This window comes from Ischnura elegans, chromosome 11 (assembly GCF_921293095.1).
Source record: "Ischnura elegans chromosome 11, ioIscEleg1.1, whole genome shotgun sequence".
Lineage (NCBI taxonomy): Eukaryota > Metazoa > Arthropoda > Insecta > Odonata > Coenagrionidae > Ischnura > Ischnura elegans.
Window position 1 is genome coordinate 87,242,198 of NC_060256.1, and position 23,704 is coordinate 87,265,901.

Genomic DNA, 23,704 nt, shown 5'->3' on the forward strand with positions numbered 1-23,704 from the left:
CGCACCCGCTAGTGTCAGAGAATATGGCGCGCCTGCTGGAGGGTTAACCAAATACACAGCCCATTTCATCACACTGCATCAATTTGAATGAATGTACATACACACATGATAAAGACAAAGTTTGGTGAAACACACTGAGGAATAAATCCACTTTTCTCAGGAAAGTACAAAGTTTTGTCCTTTCACCTGAAATTCATGCCTTATTATATCTTGAAGAAAAAAGAATGCCACAAAAACTTACAATTTTAGGCTTGAAAGGAGGTTTGATGCGGCGTGCCTCGAGCGCCTCCCAGTCAATGTCTCGGAAGAATTGATGCACACGAATGGCTGCCTCACACCCTTGCGACACCACGCAACCCAACCGCTTGGCCGAGTTCTTCGTCATGAACTGCAAAACATCAATAAACGTAAATAAGAAATCAAGCCATTTGCAAGGGTACAGTAACTGCCATATTTGCACAAACCTAAAGCTCCATGTCCACTGGAGACAACTAAAAGTCTCGAGATAGGGAGTGATACATCTCTCGGAGACAATGTGCGATAAGTCTCGGAGACTTAAAGAGTGTTGCCAGTGGACACACATTCTTCCCAACTCTCATTGGAGACAAAGTTTCGGAGTTAGGTTATGCGTGTCTCATAAGAACGAAACAATTTCGTTCACATAAGTTTGAATTACCATTTGAAATATACATAAAGTGGTCATAAATGCCTCATCTGAACTACATAATAATACAAAAGTAAATACACCAACTCCCAAATTAAAGCTGATCCAAATATTTTAAATAAATAAAACTAACGGCATCACTGTGCATAAAGCGTCTTCTCTTATTTTCATAGAGTAAAAAAAAACAAAAATGGGGCACACCCAATGTTAAGAACTGGAACAGATATTTTAATAGGGACACTTAAATCAATGAGGTGATGCAACGAGGAGAACTGAGAAAAAGACGAGAGAGACAACAGCTAGTGCTTACCCCCTTGAGAATAGAAACAGCCTCTTTGCCCAACCAAACAGGATACAGGACATCATCATGCAGAATTGACTCAAACAGATCATCCTCATTGTCTGCTTCAAACGGGGGCTGACCGGCCATCATCTCATACATAAGAACACCCAACGCCCACCAATCCACACTCGGACCATACTCCAACTCTTGAAGGATCTAAAGAAAAAGGCAAGAAACATGGGAAATCACACTTAAGGAAAATAGCTCGGAAATAACCAAAACCAACTGCTATGACATTATAACTGATAACTTCAGGCTTGACTCTGTGAAACCTCTCCATATTGGAAATAAAAGAATAAAACTTTGTAAGGTTCACTTGTATATTTCATTTTTTTCCTTACTATAGCATTGGCAAACATAAAGAGTGCTCTAATGAATTACAACTTCCAATTTAAATATAATCTTGTCATATCCTTCTTATGTTTGAAATGATATTAGAGGAGGCAACCGATAGTTGGGAGTCATTTTTGCATAGCTATCAACTTACAAATCTACCGGTAGATAATTATGATGGAGCACCAGGTTCAGAATTCTTTAGTTAAGGATTAAAGAGGGAATGCATTGAATAATTACATACTTGTTAATTTTGACAAATTATACAGATGACAGAATAAACCAGATAAAACTGACAAAAATGACGGAATATCGACATGCATAGGTAATGTGCAAGTACACATTTAAGGTTTTAAATGCAACAATAAATTACAGAAGTACATATGGCAGAGGCATTAATTCTACGAGCATAAAGGAGAAAAGAGCTTGTAAATCTGCAAACTGTATGATCGGGAGCCAGATATTGATAGTTGATTGTTTTTTTTTCCCAAACTCATTCAAGTATTGATTAAAAAATTCCAGTCTTAGCAACTGGCTACAGTTACTACAGTTTCAATCTCCAATATGTATTTACAAAAAACAGATCCAAGGATAACAGACAAAAATGTTGTCAAGCACACCTCTGGAGCGATGTAGTCAGGAGTCCCACAGAAAGTGGTGGTAGTATTCCCATCCATGATTCCTTCCTTGCACATCCCAAAGTCAGCTAGTTTGCAATGACCTTCGTTGTCTAATAAAATGTTGTCCAGCTTCAGATCTCTGCAAGCAATCAAAATAAAAGTTTTATGAGTTAAGAAGGTCAACTTAACATATGTACTTACAGACAAAAACACTTAATATTTTGAGCACTGCAATGATCACATAGGGGCAGCATATAAAATTAAAATTTAGCTAACCCAAATTTCACTTTGACACATTCATTGCAGATGACTTCAATTCAAGGGTTTCCCTTAGTTCAGTTGTAGATACAGTGGAACTTGGTTAGTACGTTTCTGAAGGGACCACGAAAAATGAACGTACTAACCAGGAAAACGTACTAACGAGGAAAGTAAATAATAGCAGTCGGGGTTATTGCAATCAGTGAAAAAGTCGTCATAATTACAATTACTATCGGTAGTTCTCATAGGATCGCCTTCCTGAACTCTTTTCACATTTAAAATCAAGGAAATGAGCGCTACCATGAAAAACAATACCACGTGAATAAAAATTGCAATTTTTCATGGACATCCCGGAGACGATTTCATGATTACGGCGTCTATCTCCCGTGATTTATCCTATATATATTTACGGAACGAGGACGAGTGAAGCTCAGACAAGTCATTTTTCTTTCTCACAGCGTACTCGGAGAATATAACAACGACCCGGAGTAAGTCGACTGGTTTTTTAAACATGATAAAAATTGGGCAAAATTATATTGACTTTCAAATTACGGCAACAGCCGTAGACATTCGCTTCTGGAATGATACCATTTCGATTGTAAAATCGATCGATATATCGACTGATGACACGCAAGATTATTAGATTACGACGTAATTACAAGAAAATTTTATATTAAACAGTTGAAATTTACTTTCAAAATTTGTCTAATGTCGTCTGCTTTCGTTCCGAGATCAAGTATTTTTAAGCTAAGCTTCGCGTGGAGATCCAGAGGATCGTCTGCTCCCGCAACAGTAGTCAAGTAAATACGCACGACGTCGAGTTTATGGAGCAGTACTGCTTTAGATAATGTGGGAATTGTCTAATACCGTTAAGACTCATTTCTTCATCATGATAACTCGTGCAATAGCAACAATTGCCCACTCACGAACTTTGAGCGCAGCAGCGGGCACTCCCAAGCGCTCCAAAGGCAACAGAAGGTGAGGAGCTCGGGGTGGGGAAAATTGGGGCTTCTTATTGGCCGTAGTTTTTCATAGTCAGAAATTCCCGAAAAATGGCCGCATTTTATTATTCAGCACGTCACAAGAATTCAGAAATGCATTTGGATAAATTACGGTAGAAGAAAGAGATGTGGAATGAATGGAAGAATGTAAATGGCTAATAATAATAAATTAAATCATGAATTCAGACGTTTGCGACCCTTAAGAAGACACTAGAGAACGAATTGCGGGTTGCGTCACGGCAAGCAATTGAGCGTACTAACCAGGAAAGCGCAATTTTTTCAAACGTACTAACCAAATTCTTTTACCTGTATTTTGTTCGGATGGTACCGGGACCGAGGGAAATCGCCGTACTAAGGAGGAAAACGTACTAAGGAGGAACGTACTAACCAAGTTCCACTGTACCTTGAATTCAATGTAATGATACCATTTATTAATGCCCTATCACTAGAGGTCCGTGAAAGTGGTTTTATTTTTGGCTAAAATTCGTTTTAAAACCATGTGATTTCGGTGTTATAGAAAATCTTGGCGGTGTTACTTCAATGCAACATTTTTCCCATGTTTATAGGCGTTTTATTAATTTATGCTACACGTTTCATGAATACTTATACTTTTATTAAGCATTTTACATAACGTTTAACACAATTTCGATTGTACAAAATTTCTCACAAAACTAAATGAAAGAAATGGTTCAACTTATTTTGGTAGAAGGTATATGAATAGTTCAAGGGTGTAGTCTTGGTGAATACGATCTGCAAACAGCAAATTCCCACTACCTTATATCAGGGTTGATTGATTTAAATCACTTTGATTTAAATCATGATTTAAATCACGATTTAAATCACGATTTAAATCACTTGATTTTTATTTTTTTAAATCAGGTGATTTGAATCATAATGTGATCAGTATGTTTGATTTTTAAAGAGTCAAGAAAAGGAAGCTGTAAGTGTATAATTTTGATTTTTATTTCTTAATTAATGCAATGAATCGACAGTTATCAGCACAATGGTGGCTCTTAAATAGAAATGATACTGTAGGAATGCATGTAACATGAGAATTTTAAAAAATGGCTTTGGTTAGAATACTAGTGTACCCGTTGAAAAAAATTTTTTTTCTGATTTAACTTCTAAGCGTAGGCACCATACAAAGTTGCAATTACAGAATTTTTCTAAACTTCATATGCTTTAGAACCGCATAATATAGCACATTTGATACTTCCAATGGCAATTTTATATTATGCTGGTGTAATTTTTAATTTGATACCATTGGCATTTCCATAGTTCTCTCCCCTGATTGACTAAATGTTGTATTAAGTTTAGAGTATGTTGCCTCTTATTGTTTCTGCAAACGATCATTCTCCAATATGCTACCCAAATGGTTAGTTTTACAAATAACTGAATGTTTGATGAATGGGGAATCATAAAAATCTCATTTAAATCAATAAAATCCGATTTAAATCAATAAAATCTGATTTAAATAAAAAAAATCAACAAAAATGATTCTTTTGAAAAAAATCATGATTTTTATTAACCCTGCCTTATATGTGTATACTTAGAGAGCCATTCCAGAATTTTTGGATTGTCAAGTTTCTCTGCACTAAATAAAGCCTTTAAAAATGCTTCAGCAGTAGCAACTACAAGCTCCTCCTTCACTTTCTTCGACTGAGTGACTGTATGTTCAAATGATAGCTGTCGTTTTGCGGGTCCCCTTTCTTTCGCACGTATATGTGTACCGCTACTGATGCACTTTAACAAAGTGCCACATCTTTCAAATTCAAATCTTTTATCGTAAACTTTACACAGTAATACTCTGTCTTTCACATAAAATCCTTCTGAGCTGAATTCACTTGCCCTGGTATGAACAGTATCACAAGCTTTTGGCATTTTAAAATTCCTATCCTTCATTCGATATTTAAAGCTGGAACTACGATTAAAAAAACAGTGCAACCGCAAAACACAACCTATCATGATGGTGTTTTCAAACTGAGTGCTGGGTAGCTACGGTATAACCATAGTACTGTATAACTTACAAATTGGCCGAAATGTTTCATGTCGTGGGTTCCCTTTTGATACCCCTCTCCCAGGTGTTGAGGGAAGGTAGGACAGCAGATAGATACAACAAAATCACTTAGCTTTGATTACAGCTGTCGCCAATCGGTCAGGAAAGGCAGTGAAAGGAGCACACATAACAAAACATAGTCAGATTCAAAGAAACTTGAAAAATTATTTCCCATTAATCAATCCTGAAACATTTAGAATGAGACACTTTCTCACCTGAAGAATTATATTAGATTTGGCCAATGTCGAAATGATTTTATTTGCATTTCAGCTCAGTGGAGAGCCGAATATTCGACGATCCGTCTGCTAATAAGGAGAACCCCATCTCCTCCTATCCTTTCTGTTCCTTCCTTTCCTTCCCCCAACTGCTATCGCTTCATGCTTTCAAATAACCATACGTGTCTATGGATGTCTTTAAACGAATCGAATCGGACAGTTGACGGCACGGCACCGTTGACGGCCGCCGTGGTCACCACGGCACCCATTTCAATCTGGCCCGGCGCGCCGTCTAAGGCGTGAAATACAGTCAGTGCTACATAGCGGCCGCTTTCTGACAAAACGACTTTTCGCCGCCCGCCGTTCACATTACGACGCCCGAACTTCAGGCCGCTTTCAGACGAGACGACTCTCTGCCACGCTGTGGGCCATGCCGTGAACGGCCGCCCGGTCCCAGCCAGCAGCCGTCTTTAAGTCAACGAAATTGTTACATGAGACCCACACTCAAGGTTTTCCTGCTGCAAGTTATCCAATAGCGCTGTCTAATGCATCGCGGTGAGTCACCGGAATTACTGCTCGGCATTGACGCGTACCGGGCGTGTGAGCTTGTATTTCTGCTCTTCCGCAGCCACATTAAATTTCTTTCAGCACATTTTTAATTCATAATATCTAATTCTTCAGGTGAGAGCATCATTCTAAATATTTCAGGATTGACACATGGGAATGAAAGAGAGAGGCTGTGATAAATTTAACGGAAAATTCTGGCGGAGAAATCACTACAGTGCGCGATATTACGCGGATGCGTTATGCTGGAGACTAAACGAGCCAATTGACCTTGGAATCGTAATGAGATAAGAGCAAATGAACGTCGGCTGCATTAAACAATGGATTATGACTCATTAGATGCGATTTTTTCGCTAAACCACCTATATTCGCAAATAATGCAAAATTTTGTTTTTATTTACCGATTTCGAGTTATTTCGTGTTATTTCGCGATATCGCGTCTCGCGAAATTCACGGACCTCTACCCATCACCTACTTCAGTGCCAGGACCTGGGCATAAATACTGCTAAATATGTTAGGCCAAGAAGCTTTGCCCACCATCTCATAGGGTATTTTGCTAATACATTTGCATTTGGCATAATTTTACTTCTCATTAACCCATTTACGGCCAACGTTGCGAAAATGCAACATTATTGAGAGATGCAAAAAAATTTTTCAATTGAATTTTATTCATGTAGAATTTGCTATTTTCGATAAAAATAAGTTTAAACTGATTTTTAGTGAGATTATAATGACATTTAATAAGTATTTCGATATTTATAAAAATACTCAAAATGTGTCCATTTTCTAGTCTCCTGTTAAGCAAGATAAATAATTTTTCCTAAGAGTAACTTTTCCCTTTATTAAGTTTTTTATTCGTCCATGTGGACGTAGAAACTTCAATTAATAGATATTAAAGCTTATATTTCGTCAGGGAGTCAACATTAAGCAAAATTCAGATCCGGAAAATAATGTTGCGTTTTCTCAACGTTGGCCGAATCCGGTATCTATAGGCAGTTATGCAACCCGCATTACCACATTTCCGTCTCGTAGGAATATGCCGTTTTTACTGTCAGATACAATCCTACGCCTTCCTTTGCCTCGTATTTTACAGATATCGTCATATTTGATAATTAAAATTCTTAGATATTATATTTCCAATTAGATGCTGCAGTATTTTACCTAAATCCAATATAAAATAGAGATGCATTACGGCTTGAAAGAAATGAGTCAAAGTGAATATTTTTACAGAAGATAACGTATTTTCCAGTTTTTAATTGACATTTTTATCACAACAGATTGAATTACAACAAATAATGACTATTTATGAATTACATGAAAGCATTTCGGGTGCAATGGAACACAAAACTTTGTACATTCAATCTGAATTAGTCCTTCCTTACTTCACGATTCAGCTATATCACCGTCTTCCACAACAGGATATTGGGTGAATGAAGACGATAAGGCGTACATTTGGTTCGGAAATGATTGGACCAAAACATATTTAGACAAATAAAAAATAATCTACACTTTTCAGACAATTCCTGTCTTGACAAAAATGATAGAATTGTAAATTATGACCTCAATTTGACGACTTGAATTAAAAATTATTACAATTCGGAATATTTGCGCATAAATTTTGAAATAATGAGCAAATGGTACCTTACTTTGGTCACTACAGTGCATAAATGTTCTTTTAAAACAAGCCTTTTCGATTTTGCTTTTAACTTTGGTGCTTATGTTATTCAGACGGTTTTAGGGTTCAACCAGGCGATAGAAAATTACTTCCATCGAAATTTACGCTTGGAAGCAAGTGTTATTCTGGAATTTCTCAAGGTTATCCCTGATCCCTCGAATCATCGTATGTTTTTCGATAACTTCTTTTCATCTTGAAGACTATTTATTGTTATGAAAGAAAAAGTATTATTTGTCACTGGAGCCATCTGTGAAAATATAACGGAGTGCCTGAGAGAATATAATAAAACCATCGACGTGAAACCGAGAGGAACATGAAAACAAACATTTGATAAAGCCGAAGGTCTTAGTATTGTTCGATGGAATGATAACTAGATTGTCCCTGTAGACAGCAATACAAGTTTTTCGCTTCCATTGGGCACAGGGAAAAGTTTCAGCAGAAAAAAGTAAATACTATTTCACATACATACATGTTAATAAAAGAAAATACTACTCTTGTTATTGGGGAGTATAGTAAATACATGGGAGGCGTGGCCTACTTGATAATGCTAATGCAAATTACCGCACTAGAATTCAGGGGAAAAACGGTCCTAGCTTATCAATTTACTGGACAGCATTTGCACTAATGCCAGGAGATTGTACAGGTTATGCAACGGAAGTAAATTTCACTGGTAGACTTCAAATCGTATCTAGCAGGGACGCATCTAAAAAGTGAAGTGAATCAGTCTGTAGATGACGTACCCCTATACAATTCGCGTCCATAAACATAGAAAAAGTAAGCCATGTACTTCATTGCGGATTCGTGAAGCATGAAAGGACGAATTTGGCCATAGAGTTAAAAAAAATTCAGTAGTTGCCGAAACAGTGTAAAAGCCAAACCATGTATGAATGTACGAAATCTTATGTTCCATTGCACCCAAAATGCTTGAGTATTTCATAACTAGCCAATTGTTGTAATTCAATCTGCAATGATAAAATTAAAGTCAATGAAAAAATGTGAAATACATGCTCTTCTGAGAAAATTTTCGCTTTGACTAATTTCTTTCAAACCGTAAAGCATGTCTATTTTATAGTGGATTTAGGACAAATAACAACAACATCTCATTGGAAACAAAATATCTAAGGATTTTATTTATCCAATAAGACAATATTTGTCATATACGTGGCATAAAAAGGTATAGGATGTTATCCGACAGTAAAAACGGCATATTCCTATGAGACGCAATATCTTGTAATGCGGGTTGCATAACTGCATACAGATACCGGATTTGGCCAACGTTGCGAAAACGCAACATTTTTTTTTTTACCATAAGCAAATTTTTTTGAAGGCCCATATTTTCAATTTACCTTATTTAGCATGTTATTAGGTAAATTGAAGAGAAAAAATTATATATTTTCAAGTATTTCTTTACTCTGCCGCTAATGGGTTAATATAAACTTTTTTATAAAATATACGGAGTCCATGTTGCAGTATGGCTTTGTAAATTTGATGTACATTCAATACATTATGACTTTATCATAGCAATGAAACATGGACTTCATTAGCATACCTCAACAGGGGCATTGATTTATGAAAAAAATATTGTGGGGCCCATACTGGAGGTCTTGTCCTGGGAAATTTTATAAATTGTGAGTTTTAAAGTTTTGTAAAGCATTTTAGAAGAGCCATATGATCCACATTAGAACTCTCAAAACTCGACTCTAGATAATCGGATACTCCGGGGAAAAATCGACAAGCCTGACACATTTTTTCCTTATCCCCATAACGAATTTTTAAGGGGGCTCGGGCCCCATGGTGTCGGCGCCACTGTTCCTCATTACATTAGAATCATAAGTGAGCCCAAATAAAACAAGGAAAAAGTACACATAAATTATTCCTACACAAAAAAATATTTTACCAAAAACAAAGTAAGCCCAAGTGAGCCCAAATAAAACAAGGAAAAAGTACACACAAATTATTCCTACACAAAAAAATATTTTACCAAAAACAAAGTAAGAAGAGGAAAGTACATTTTCCCAGGGGCAAAAAATATCTGTGCTACCGAGAAAGCCCAGCAAATTGCACAATTAGCAGAAAAGTAATTTTTAAGTACATACTGAGTAGACTATTTTCAGGTAAAGACTGCCTATACATATATTGCATTGCTATGGTTTCCACAAATTTGGCAGTTTTTTTTTTATTAAATCAGAATAGGAAAATTAAATATGAACAGTTCATTCATCACTAAAAGGTGGCTGATGAAGTCACACAAGAGGTAAATAGGTACAGTCCAACCGGCGAGAGTTGTCCGATGGCACATCAAAAGGAGGGGTGAAGAACCCTGCGCCAAAATGGTTTACAACCAATCGCTGTCCCCCAAATGCACCTCACACACCCTCGCCTAGTCATACAATGTTGTCACCTGAATATGAAGCACTGAAACAAGCCTGAACCACCAAAATAAGCCCTTTCTGTGAATCGCCAAAACAAAGGATTCTTCCTTTGGATCCTTCACGCTCGTCGTCCCTTCTGGCTGCTTTCTTATGCTAACCCTTTTGTTTACATGTGATGTGGGCATTTCCCTTTCTTACCAGGCAACCTTGCCCCTTATCCCTTCTAGCTGTCAACGGACAACTCTCGGCGGCCGGACTGTAAGTGGAGGAAGGGGGAACTTTGCAGGGAAGTCCTTTTCACCCCAGGAACCTTAGCGCATGGCTTCCCTCTCAGTACTCACTCCTTTCCCTATTTTATGAGATGGACTGGGACCATCAGTGCAGCAGGCTACAGAGGGTCGGCCGACTTTTTGCAAATGAATTGCAATAAGAAAAGTCTTATTGCCCTATGATATTCATTAGGCCAAGAAAAATCAAGCCACCAGAAAAAGTGGCAAAAGGACAAATGAGCTGAGGAGTTAATACTGACCAAATTTATGTGTAAAATTAATTCCCATCAGACTCACCTGTACACTACACCATGTTTATGCAGGAATTGCAGGGCCAATGTGACTTCTGCAGCATAAAACCTCGCGCGGGGCTCATCGAATTTACGAGCACGCTGTATTTGGAACATCAGATCTCCGCCATTCACATACTCCATGACAAAGAAGAGTCGATCCTGTTGAAAATAAATCTTAATTAATACACAGAAAAAGCCACTAACACAGGCAAATCCAGCAATATAACTCTTTCAATGATAAAGGCTTTAATCCCAACGCGCAGGTATACAATCTTCCAATAGATAAGTCTCCATCTGTGGCCAAATTGCCCTTAATCCATTATATTAACCCTTTTGCTGCTGCTAAATCTCCAAAAACCTACCCCTCACATGCAGCAAAAGTGCTGAGCGCATGGCAGGGAAACAGAAAAGGTACGTTCACAGCAGTGAAAGGGTTAACCTTTCAACAATAGAGTTATTTTCATTCCCATTTTCATCTTCCTGTTCCTGGCTCCTCCCTTATTGCCTCACCATTACAGTGAACATTATACTCTGTTGATTTTATCTCTTCGGGTGAGCTGGTGTGGTCAAAGCAAGTGGAGATGAGGGGAGGGAATGTTTCTCGACATGCGACTTTGCCTTTGCCAATCAGCAAACAGTAGGCATGGCCTCAGTGAGTCGCTCTCAGACCTCCGCCGAGTGAACATCGTGAATCTGCTCGTGGAACAGTGTTGCCAAAGCTCACACGTTCTCCTTGCATGTGACTAAGTATGCCTTCTACCAACGGTGCCTTATTCAGCGCGGTAGCTGGCAGTGTCATGGGCTTCTGTGAAAGGATTATCCCCAATGCCTTCCAAATGAGTAGGTATATTGTCTCGGTGCCGCGGCCAAAATACCTGTGGCCACCTATGACTCACACGTTTTCAGTGACAAAGTAGAGTGGCTATGTACATTTGGCAACGTTATGTTCGCTCCTCCTCTCTCCCTCGGTACTACCCCTCCCCTATCAGCGAAGCCATCCAAGAGTGGCCGGGCTCTCACGAAAGCTCACCCGCAGACATAAAATGAATAGACTATAGCTTCTGAAATAATGCTGGTTTGTTCACACGTGAGGTAGCGTGCCCATAAGGAGAGACTAACTGCTTATCAGACTGATGTAATACGCAGATAAATTTTGTGTTTTAAAGGTAATGTAATAGTCTTGTTTCAATTATTCGCCCATCATTATTTATTTTACCATCAATCAAAACGAATTCTACAGAGATGGGGAGACATCAAATTAAGAAAATGACAGTAGTTGAATACAAGATTTTTTTTCCCAACATTTACAAATTTTATGCACTGAAATTTCTATCAGATAGAATAACCAGTTTTTAGACTGGTGCATATATCCATCTTAGAAGGTAGAATTAAAAAATGGTCACCAACCTTTGTCTGGAAACATGAATGCAAGGCAGTGAGGAAAGGATGCTTGGCCGCGAGTGCCAAGATCCGTTTCTCAGTCATTGTGCAGTCCACATCGTCATCCTGGATAATCACATCCTTCTTCAGCACCTGAAGAGGCAAAAAAAATCAGTAAATAATGACTTAATCAAAATCAATTTCATGAGGATCACCACATATCCACAATCACAATAATCATCACATGTTCTTCCATTTTATTTTTTTCAAATTCAATAATGAAATACAGGTATTCCTCACTTTACTATACAGATGTATGTATAATTATTTAGAAGTGTTAAGTGATAGGTGTATATCAGAAAACATTATTTACAGTGTGTGCACAAAAGGTTGACTTTTCTGGGGGCTAATTTGCATACATGGGCATCAAAAGAGTACAAAGAGTAGACTTGTAGAGTACATAAGAGTGGAGAGAATATGACAGTGATCGAAAATCCAAGAGATGGCTATTTTTTGTAGACCCAATTACTTCATGAATATATTTAGGTAAATCACATTCTTTACTTTTCCCATGCTTATAAAAGGTAATGTGAGAGTTTTGTCATGCTCCTACGTTGAGGTAAAGCACACAGACTGTACAAATCGAGAGCCATTTTGAGACCCAGTCGTAGTATTGCGAAAGCCATGTCAAACGAGGGATACCTACACATGCAATCTTGAGTCATGCACAAGGATGGTGTCACTGGAAAGGTTCAGTACAAGACCAAGAGGCCAAGATATTTAAAACTTTGAATAGTTCAAAGGGACACCTCGGAAAGAAAAATTATGCGGATACGATGTGGAATTGAGAAGTAAACTCAGGAAAAGAAATTGATGCAGCTAAGAAACAACTAAACTCAATTTCAACACACTGTGTGTGCAGCAGTTTGCTTTTAGTTCTTCAAAAAAATGATACATGACATATGACCCAAGCAAATTTTTTTTCCTTGAACGCACCAAGGCCATGAAGCTAATTTTTTGCTAATTGCTTAATTTTAATTTATTGCTAATTTTTTCCATATACCAGCATAAGCTGAGCCATTGAAACTATGCTCCATCATGTGGCCTCGGCAAGCTCTGGACACTGCCCCTGAGCGTTGACAGGCCGCCTGGACTGAGAATTCTCCCAGCACAAAGCTACGTTTGCTTTAATATTATGGATTATTCATAAACTCCATACCCGCAGGATGGGAAGTCATTTAGTTGAGCTGTGCATAACAATTTAACTAGCACAGTTGAGTGTATTATATCCATGATGCTTAAACATTTATTGACTGATGCAATTAACCTCATGCACCTCTTTTCAGAAATATTCTTTGCTCCGGCACCGGTAAAATAAGTGACCCTGATGACCTTCTAGATTAACATTTATGCGCCGCTCTGAAGAGATATGCCTCCCAATACCAAGTACACAGCGCGGCAGAGACTTCTCAGCCTCGCTCTATCCGTATTTTTTCAGTTATTCATAGGCCTATGATGGTACACTGCCAATAACTCTGGAGATATCTGTCACAATACCAAGCGCATACCATAAAAGGTACTTTTTGCCCTCGCTATATCTAATTTATTTTACATGTGACACATAGGCCATTTGGCAGCACAAAGACTATCATTCACTGTAACGCAATTCTCACAATATGCCGTACTTGCCATACTAGACTTTCACTGTACTTTGTTTGGCGCAAGGAATCAATCTGTGCTGCACAGTATATGGTGCTAATTGTTACTTCCCACATTTTCGAAAAGATTCCAGATATTTCAGCTTTTCCCAGTACAATTCTGTTACATTTCATTTCCTAGTCTTCTCGCTGTATTCCCAGTTTGCGGGCACCCTGCGGTAAGTGTACATGAGGGAGTAATGGAAGATTTTGAGGAGTGTACTGACCTTGACGGCATAGACTTCGTCTGTGCCCTTCTTCTCAGCCAGCATCACCTTGCCAAAACTCCCCTTGCCCAGCACCTTTATGAAGTTGAAGTCCTCCAGCCCAACCTTCCTCTCTCTACCGGTTCGATCCAACGAAGGCTCTATATATGATGACCGCCCTGCAATCAAAACCAAAATAATGGTAAAATCAGGCATTAGATTTGCTGTGAGCAATAGGGTAGTTTACTTCATCAAAGAAAACGAAAGGCATTGATTGTGATTCATTACCCACCATTAGTGTATTCATAATATACAAATTATTTGGTTTTAGAAATCCTAGTTTAGACGAATGTTAATGGTCAATTTTATCCTCATTTGAAAAAGGCCAGATTGCCGCCCATGCAATGCCACTCCACGTGATGACAAAGGGACCTAGTTTCTAAACGAGTAGATAGGAGTTTTACATCGTCTGAGATTACCAATGCATGCATGAGGCACAGAGCTCAGGGAATCATGTCTTAATAATCACCTATCAAAACTGCCTAAGGTCGGAAAGTTTCCTTCATTTGATAGGGTAGTAATAACCCTTATTTAAGCCAAGTGCTACCTGCTAGCAGGGTACTCTGCGCTACTACCATGCTCGGCAGCAAGCAGCCTGCATCGTAGCAGTGCGTTCATTTAATCACGAAAAATAGATATCGTCATTTCAAAATCTAAAGGCGTGAAATACGTACTCCAGGAGTAATAATCTTTCGATTTAGGCAGTAAAAAAAAAAGGAAACCATCCTATTTTAACATATCAAATAATAATAAAACCGGCATTTTCCACAAAAAATAAATTTGATACAATGGCTTTGATGTGCTACATTCATCTTATGGAAGATGATGGCCAGAAGATGATGTAGTACATCGAAACCAATCATATTTGATTAATATTTGTCGAAATTGTTTATTATTACTTTATTATGTTATCCCATTAAATTATGACTAAAATGACTACCTTCATTACCAAATTGTTTAACCCTTTCGAGACGGCGGAGTTTTCGTCTTAGCATGACTGCTATACTGAGCCCCAAGACACTCTTCTTTCTCGTGGTATGGAGCATTTTTGGAGGGCATTCCTTAAGAAGGGTCTCGCTGAACCTTTTTCGACCCCTCCACGCAGGAACTTTGCATTATCTCCAACTCCGAGAGTAGTTGTGCTCCCTCCTTTCTGGGTTTACGACCATACCTGCGGCATTGGTTCGCGGTCAACTTATGTATTGCTTATATGTACAGTAAACTCTTGATTTTACGAAGCAGGATTTTACGAAGTTTTCGATTATACGAAGTGATATTGCGGTCCCGGTGAAAAGCCTATGCTAAATACATGGCGCTATTCGATTATACGAAGTTTCGATTATACGAATTTTTTTGAATTTACGAACCTCGGCTCGGTCCCTAGGAGCAAATGGCATTCGTTTATACGAACTACGGCGAAAAATTTGTCAACAAAACTAGTTACGCCGGCGTAAGTAGCTAAAACATCAGCGCTTCCAACTGTGGTCCATCAAAAGTGCGAAATCGTAAATGATAATGCAACTTTGGAGAGAAATGGGTCGCCAAAAACCTCACTGTGGGAATTTAGGGGGAGTAGGAGTTAAGTTAAAATATCGCCGCTGACATTATGCCCCTATTTACGTGCCTGTTCGTAAACATAGCATCGACAATAATTCGTAGTTTAACATGTCAGGAAGGTCGCGCGGAGTATTTCGTACACCCCTAATTAACCCTTTGCACTGCTGTGAACGTACTTCGAAGACTACTTGACTACTTTTCGCCGAAGCACTTCGAAGGGTCCCTAATCCGGGACCCTTTCCTCGACGAGCTCACCCTCGCTGGCCCCTGAACCCTGGGTTTCAAAGGGCAAAGGTGCCATGGGGGAAAAAAGAGTAAAGTGCGTGTTACTGTGGGGCTGTGCGTCAACCAAACGGGCACGGACAAAATAAGCCCGTTGTCATTGGGAAATTTGAAAGGCCATGGTGCTTAAAACATGTAAAATTGGAAGCCCTCCCCGTTTTTTACCATGCAAATAAAAACAGCTGGATGACCCGAGAAATTTTCCAGCAAACGGTTATACGTCTACAGAGAAAAATTGCTGGAGAGAACAGCAAAATTGTTTTAATAATGGATAATGCCACCGTTCATAAATACGTGGAAGATCTAAAATTGGCTAATGTTCGAGTCCTCTTTTTACCCCCGAACTCGACTAGCAAGTCCCAGCCCTTGGACCAAGGCATTATCCAGAATTTTAAAGTCCTATACCGGAAGAAGCTTGAGCGGTATTACTTGCGATGGATCGGTATGTATACATTCATCTATTTTGCTCATGTGCGTTTGGATATCGATTTAGATATTTTTATTCATGATTATCATTCTTTCAAATATATTTGCTACTTTTATAAATGGGAACAGAAATTAATAACATCCCGAAATGGACGTTGATACATGCAATCCGTGCCATAATATCTTTTCGTGTATATATTGGCCTTTGTGAATGAACAACTTAAATATCTTAAGTACTGGGCTCTATTTACCGCCAATTTATATTTCAGGCTTCTCGTAATGAAGACGCACTTCCAAGTCTAACCATGAACTTTCTTCTCACGCGCTTCCCCGTTCTCCCATGCTGGGGTTCTGTCTTTCCAAAGCCGTCCCTTCCCTCCTGCCGCCTTTGGCTGATCTTGCTGACACCCACCTTACGCATCCCAAACCCCTCCTTCCCCAGCATTTCCCATTCACTCCCTCCCTAAGGAGACTGAGCTTGTGTGCGTCGCAAAAAAATACGGCCCCCAAAAGTAGACTGAGGCAGAGCTGAAGGCCATTTCCCCACCCTTCTTTGTCCTGCCCCCTCCACCAGTCCTTGTGCTGACCACACTTCTTCCCTCAGGCAATCCCCATCCCACTCTTATTCACCCCACCCACTGGGAACGTTCCCCGATTGTGGAGAAGGGCATGGTTCATCTTTACCTGCAACGGGGGGAAGTTATTAACCGGAGAGAGGCGGAAGAAGTATCTTCCACTATCGGGAAAATGGTGCCGCGCTTATAATTGTCTCTCTTCTTCTCTGCTGACTTTTCAATTGAAATTAATTTCTTTGCTCTTTCCACACTATATTTATTTACGATTATGGCGCGACAATTTTTTAGTGCTAAAACTAAGAAAATCTTTTCTCTATGTCAATGATCCTTTGCCTAACTTTCAATACGGCGGAGAAAGGAACACGAAAACTAAATGAGGTGACGGTACAGGTTTTTGCGTGTCATTTTTTGGGAATTCACGCTAGCAAACCAATACTTAACCACGTTGAGAAATGATAAAACGTCTCTTGTAGGAAAACAATCAATGTGGATAATAACGTTTCTATCTATATTTCTCCGATACTGTAAGATGTTTCTCCTGTCGTTTTCCGGTTGGAACCTTGCTCCTGTCGGCATAAAATGAGAGAAACATACTACATGAACAGGTCACCTCACACCCGGTATGAAGAATACAGTCCTGATGAAGAATTAAGTCTTTTATGGCAACGTCTGCGAAGATGATGGAACACAGTAGTCGGACGGAGAACTCAAACAGAATTTACTTCAAATATTCGCCAGAAGATAATCACATCCTACGTTATTTATGATCGTAATTGAATCTCAGTGAAAATAGAGCACATTCTGCTGAAAATACGAAGTAACTCGAAATATTAACTTACGAAGGTTATTTTGGAAACGGGCTAAGACCTTTGTTTTTCTTTTTTTCTCGTCACTGAGCGATAGAGGGCGACATAAATGGCGGTTAGGCCGGCTGCCGCTAAAATTCCGTGGGTGTCAGAAACAAATATCTATCGTTTGCATACTTAATAGTAGCTATTGGCTCCTAACCACAAATTTATAACTGTTAATTCTTGCAAACTTGTTAATAAACATTGCAATTCATTATTTGATTACTTTTTCTAAACTGGTCGGGAATTTCTTTAGCGATCGTTGATGTTGAAGTATGAACAAGAAATGGGAATTTTACGGTGATATAATTATTTAACGATTTTTCACATCATAAATCGATAGCAAAAAGCCTTTTCTATGAATTATACCGAGAATAACCACCGAAAACATTTAAATAAGACCACTAAAGACAAAAAACGGCGGAAGAAACAAAAGCGAACATTTTTTCGTGACTTATGAAAAAGGTTTGAATTTACGAAACTCGATTTTACGAAGTGCCAATTTTCCGGTCCCACTGACTTCGTAAAATCAAGAGTTTACTGTATTTAGCAAATGGATAATTGTTGCTTGCACGTAAATTGCAGACTTTGAATTGAATTCCTCATTTTTATCTGAGCATTGTCAAATTTTAAACAAAGTTCTAAGGCCATTATTAATGCATTTGACGCAGCAACAATTTCCATGTTGATGTTTATACATAACTCGAGATATAAGTTAATATCTGTCATAGAATTTCGTTTGAAAATTGTAAACGATGCTCAAAAGACAAATAATTCAATTCTTAGTGTATATTTCTTGAGAAATGAACAAATATTTATTTCGAAAAATGACTGTATAAACAATTGAATGACCCCTGTCCCGTACCTCTAAGAGGGGTTCTAAAAGAGGAAGGGTCCGGGTACCTGCTCCCGGATTCTGCTCCCGGATTCCGAGGGTTAATCCTAAACCCCGAAGCGTTTGGTCCCGAGACAAAGACGTCGTAAACCCACAACCATCCTAAAAGGGGGGGAGCTAGAAAACGTATATATACAGCTTTCGATCTCCTGGCGGGGTAAATCTCACACGTATATAATCTCACACGTACGCCCGTCCTCTGCCGGGTCAAGAAACGGCCACACGTATATAAACGTGTACAGTAGGGAAAAGGTTAAGACAGAAAATGAAAACCGAAGACTGAAAAAAATTAATTTTGTCATGTTTCAAATATTCAGCGTAGAACCGCAATGGAACAAAATTCAAGGGACTAAAAATAATTAACTCACATATTTTTAAATTCAATTCACCAACAATTAAAGATTAATTGGCTCCACTTTTCTATCAGAGATTTTGATGGACGACTGTCGGTGGGCAAGTTCCATAGCAATGCGCTGAAGTTGCATCTTGTTTCACTGATTAATACGACAATTTATTAAATTATTTTGTGGTTAACCAATTCCTTGATCTCAGATCTCTGTTAGTGTTAGTACTTGCCACGTGTTTTTCATTAATATAATTAAAAAGGCACACAGAATTCTATGATTTTGCTAACAGTGCATTTTTTTCCCTTGTTCTCATCATAAAATACTTTAATATTAAGTATTCAGTTAATGACAATTTATATTATATATTTTATTAAATGTAACCGAAATTAAAAATTAACCACACTCCTCTATGAATTCTTCTCATTACTGCAAAGTGATCATCTATCGAAGGTAATTAATACCATAGAATCCTGAAATGAAGTTTTTCCAAGACCATGGTTTGAAAACTTCTTATGTGTGAAAACTTTTAAAGAGGGGAATGCAGGTCAAACTTTATGGGATAATTACTGTTACATTAAATCTTTGGAAATAATCTCAATTAATTTTATTTAAACAAAAGCAGTTTACTTAGTAAATAACAAATGGAAAAGAAAGAATTCAGAGTGGTTTGTTGATAAAAATTTTCCTTAAACCTACAGAAAATGATTCTACTTCTTTGAAACATTCAATGGTTCTTTCAAGTATACCAGAAACACTACCAATAAAAGCCCAAAATACAGAATGATATCACAAGATAAAATGATCTAACCAGGTAATAGGAAACAAAAGCTTTAAAATATATTAGACTTATTGAAAGCCTCTATTGTGGGAAGAAATTATTAGAAATACATTGTTTAACTTTCGTCAGTGAAGACTGCTTAGCCAGGAAAACGCATAAAGCAGAAACTTATAATCAAGGATCAATTAACTACAACTTATGGCCTTCTCTATGGGACTCAAAAATCTAACTTCTTAGAGGAGAAAACTTCTTATCTGGATTCTACAATAGTTAGTATACCCAGGAAAAATTTTCAAACAGTTTTACCAATTCTTTATGTCTTTTGCTCAGATTTTTGGCACTGATTCTGTTTTGAACTCAAGAACCGACACTGTCAAAGAACGGAACAGATCCATTTCTGATTCCTGCCAAAGTCTCTGCACTCACCTTCCCCTCTTTTCTCCGGTGGGAGATCTCCGTCGCGGAGCTTTTCCCGCATCTTCTTCTCCATGACTTCCTGGGCAACGAGACGCATCCGAACCTCCTCCTCTTCCTCCGGCTGCGACCCTCCCCCTGGGACTAGCAGACCACTGTCGTCCTCCGATGAGTGCGGACGAAGACCACCTGACGACGCCTTGTCTGTTGAGGAGGGCATCTGCAGGCAGCTCGATGAACCAGTGATAGGGGTCTGCAAAGACACGTGAAACACAAAGTCAACACTTGCTATTAAGAGCTGGGCAAATCCACAGTAACTAGCTCAAGATTTAGAAAGATTTCTGCAACCTTTTATTTCATTAACTTGTTTCCCAAAAGCAACAGAGTTAAAAAAGTACAGTAGAACCTCTATGCAGGGAACCTCTTTACACCATAAACCTCGCATACTTCACACCAAACCTATGGTCCCGTCAGATTTACATGTAAATTTATGGGGAAACTTCTATGTAGTGAACCTCTTTATCTCGTAAAACCTTCATACTTCATACCAAGGAGACATCCCCGAAACGGCCTAACTACCTCTGCAAATCGTATCGAGACAACTGGAGACCATTAATGCAGCCACAATTACGTACATGGAATGACATTTTCAGCGTTAAATGTTTCACCCTTTTTTTTTCTTATACACATTTATTATGTTGTAATTTTCACCTTAACCATTAGTTGAAGCCATTTTGTTCCATATGAGAGCATACCTAACAGTAAATAAGAAAAAAGATATCCAACTATCCTAATCATTTTAAGTGACTGTTGAATTAAGAGAGATCATATCGTTTTCTCTTGAATCATGGTAAAAAAATCGCTCTATAGTGCTCACTTTGTGCTATCATTAAATAATAAATATATGTTCACTAATATGTGCATGTTTGTTTGAACACACAAATATAATGGTTTAAAAGACAGTAGTGCCTATCATTTCCAAAGGATATGAAAAAATGGTGCATATCACTGAAACCTCTCTATAGTGAACCTCCATACATCAATTTGCCTAAATTTTGGTCCCCTCCATTACGATGTAAAGAGGTTTTACTGTACTAATAGATGCTAAAGAAAAATGGGAGAAGGTTGTTTCTGAATGAACGGTTCAAGCCTGGACACTGTTGGGGGCCTTTTCACATGGGAAAGGGGGTGTGACCAATCCTCTGTAGGAATAAATAAAAATATTAATATAAAGTATAAATTTTCTGAGTCTATAAGCACTGATATAACCACATTTAGTCAAGTCTTCAAGCTTATCATCTCCAGATTCTTTGAAATTAAACCAATTGACATGAAATTTTGCACAAAGTTCAAAAATGAGTCGACAAACATTAGCGAAAGAGCACCATTTGCCATTTGGTTGAAATCCCATCTTGGGGGGATGGGAGAAATGTTTTCTGTTTTCAAACATTTTTCTCTTAATTACTGCAAATACCATTTGTATTATCAAATGAAGTGCTACAATCATCGACGTAGTTTACATTAAAACAAAGATAATCATTATTTGAGGAATGATCTATGTGGAATATAAAACAAAAGTTATGTACCTTGAATTGGGGTAACTTTGGCCCATTCTAATAAAAGCATACAAATCATGTTCTAAACTATGGCAAAGATAGCCCACACAAAATATCTTTTGGCATACTGTTTTCAAGTGCTCCTTGATTTAACTTGTAAATTTACTATGTTCCGGTAAAAATGAAAAATAACATTAATGCTAGAAAAAATCATTTTATGTTGCAATTTATCAATATATATACAACCAGTTTATGTTCAAAATTTCTTCTATTCTATGAAACTAAAACCCTAACTAATTCAGGAGTGAAGCCAGTTCTGCTACCTGTCAACTGCTGCAAGAAAAAAGTCGATATCTCAATGCAGATGGTGTCTTTGGGGCAAAGTTACCCCAATTGACCAAATAAATATGCTTATAGATGCTAAAGCAAATGGGAGAAAGTGAATTTGGTTCAAGTTAGGTCACCGGTGCACAAAGGGGAGTGTACGCTCCTCTATAGGAATTAACAAAAATATAAAGTATGGATTCTCTGAATCTATCAGCATTGTTGTAACCACATTTAGTGAAGTTATACAAGCTTTTCACCTCCAGATTCCTTGAAATTAAACCAGTTGACTTGAAAATTTTGCTCATTGTTCAAAAATGAGTCGACGAACATTAGAGACATAGCATCAATAGCCGCTTCCACCCCAAGGGTGATTATAAGCACTTCTTGGTGGTGGAAATTTTTATCTAAAAGAACTCAGGAAATTGATAGAAGGCCAAATTTTAAGCAAAATATGTAGAATTGAGTTTCTTTGATAATTCAAGACCTTTTGTGTCATTCATGATTAAAAAATTAAAATTTTCATGGAAGAAACCATGTTTTCAAACTGTTTTTTTCATGAGTAATGCAATTACTGCATGAGTTATCAGATAAAGTGCAACAAACAAAAATGCAGCGATTAATGAAGGAAAGCTCTTTGAGAAATGATCTAAGTGAAATATAAAGCAACAGACTGTTGTTGGAAGGGGACATTTTTATTAGTGAATGCTCAAATCAAATGTATTTGAAGTTAAATAATGGAAACAGGATTGATTTCAAAGAGACACTGATTACGAATACTTTATAGTGCTTGAAAAAACCTCTGGAGGTTACAGCTGATGTTTAGCTTCATTGAGTGGACTAATCTTCATCAATATTTATCATAAAACAATACTGGCACCAATATGTTCAAGAAAATTTAGAGCTACTTCATTAGTATCCAAAAATATCAGTTATATTATTTCAAAAATATCAGCTTTCCCGAGAAATTTCTAGACATAGCCAATAAGGAAGTAACTACTGGTTAGACATCTTGATTTCTCAAACGGAAGCTTCAATTTCATATTTTTCGTCGATTGCTCGCAAAAACAAGGCCATGCCCAGATAATCTGCATGGCTAATCTAAAAATATTCTTCAAAATTACAACAATTACAATCTGATAATTCACTTCTTTACCAACAATGGCCTCACATACCTTAGACCTTCTCGGAGTTAACTTATACGTTGAGATTCCTATCTTCCCGAGGATTTGTGCTAACTGCTTGGTGTTAATTCCACAGTTATTTGCCACGTTCTTTTGACATCTTTTATGGACATTCATGTTACAAGCTGTGAAATAAAATGGAGTCATGATTAGAACAAAATGATATATTTAAAGTCTTGTTAAATAACTACTAATTTAAGTACTTTACTGCCATAATTATTATGGCTTATTCTGATCAGATTCTTGGGTTACCAAAGCCACTAAAGACTTAAGAATGAGTCTTCTAGTCAAAAAAGAAAATAATTGTAACCTCCAATTGGAACATATAAAAATTATCCAATTTTGATAGTGAAAATTTCCAAAACACATTTAACTAAATTTAAGAGAAGCAAGTACTCATTTATGCAAAGGGTTATTTGGTTACGCACATACATTTTTGTGCATCAATGAACTTTTACCAAATAAATCCACAAATATGATAAAGTCACTTATTTATGGTGCTGTTGCAAGTT

General features: G+C 37.8%; 1 protein-coding gene across 1 annotated transcript in view; it reads right to left on the bottom strand.

Annotated features, from left to right (window-relative positions):
- Positions 1 to 23,704, bottom strand: part of LOC124168284 (protein kinase C) — a 105,905-nt gene that overhangs the window by 13,272 nt on the left and 68,929 nt on the right. Inside the window, exons 7-14 of the mRNA XM_046546433.1 lie at positions 23,184 to 23,317; positions 20,141 to 20,381; positions 13,968 to 14,125; positions 12,071 to 12,196; positions 10,668 to 10,822; positions 1,961 to 2,099; positions 975 to 1,163; positions 242 to 388 (exon numbers count right to left, since the gene is read on the bottom strand). Of these exons, the coding sequence (XP_046402389.1) occupies positions 242 to 388; positions 975 to 1,163; positions 1,961 to 2,099; positions 10,668 to 10,822; positions 12,071 to 12,196; positions 13,968 to 14,125; positions 20,141 to 20,381; positions 23,184 to 23,317 (1,289 nt within the window). The remainder of the gene's footprint in view (positions 1 to 241; positions 389 to 974; positions 1,164 to 1,960; positions 2,100 to 10,667; positions 10,823 to 12,070; positions 12,197 to 13,967; positions 14,126 to 20,140; positions 20,382 to 23,183; positions 23,318 to 23,704) is intronic.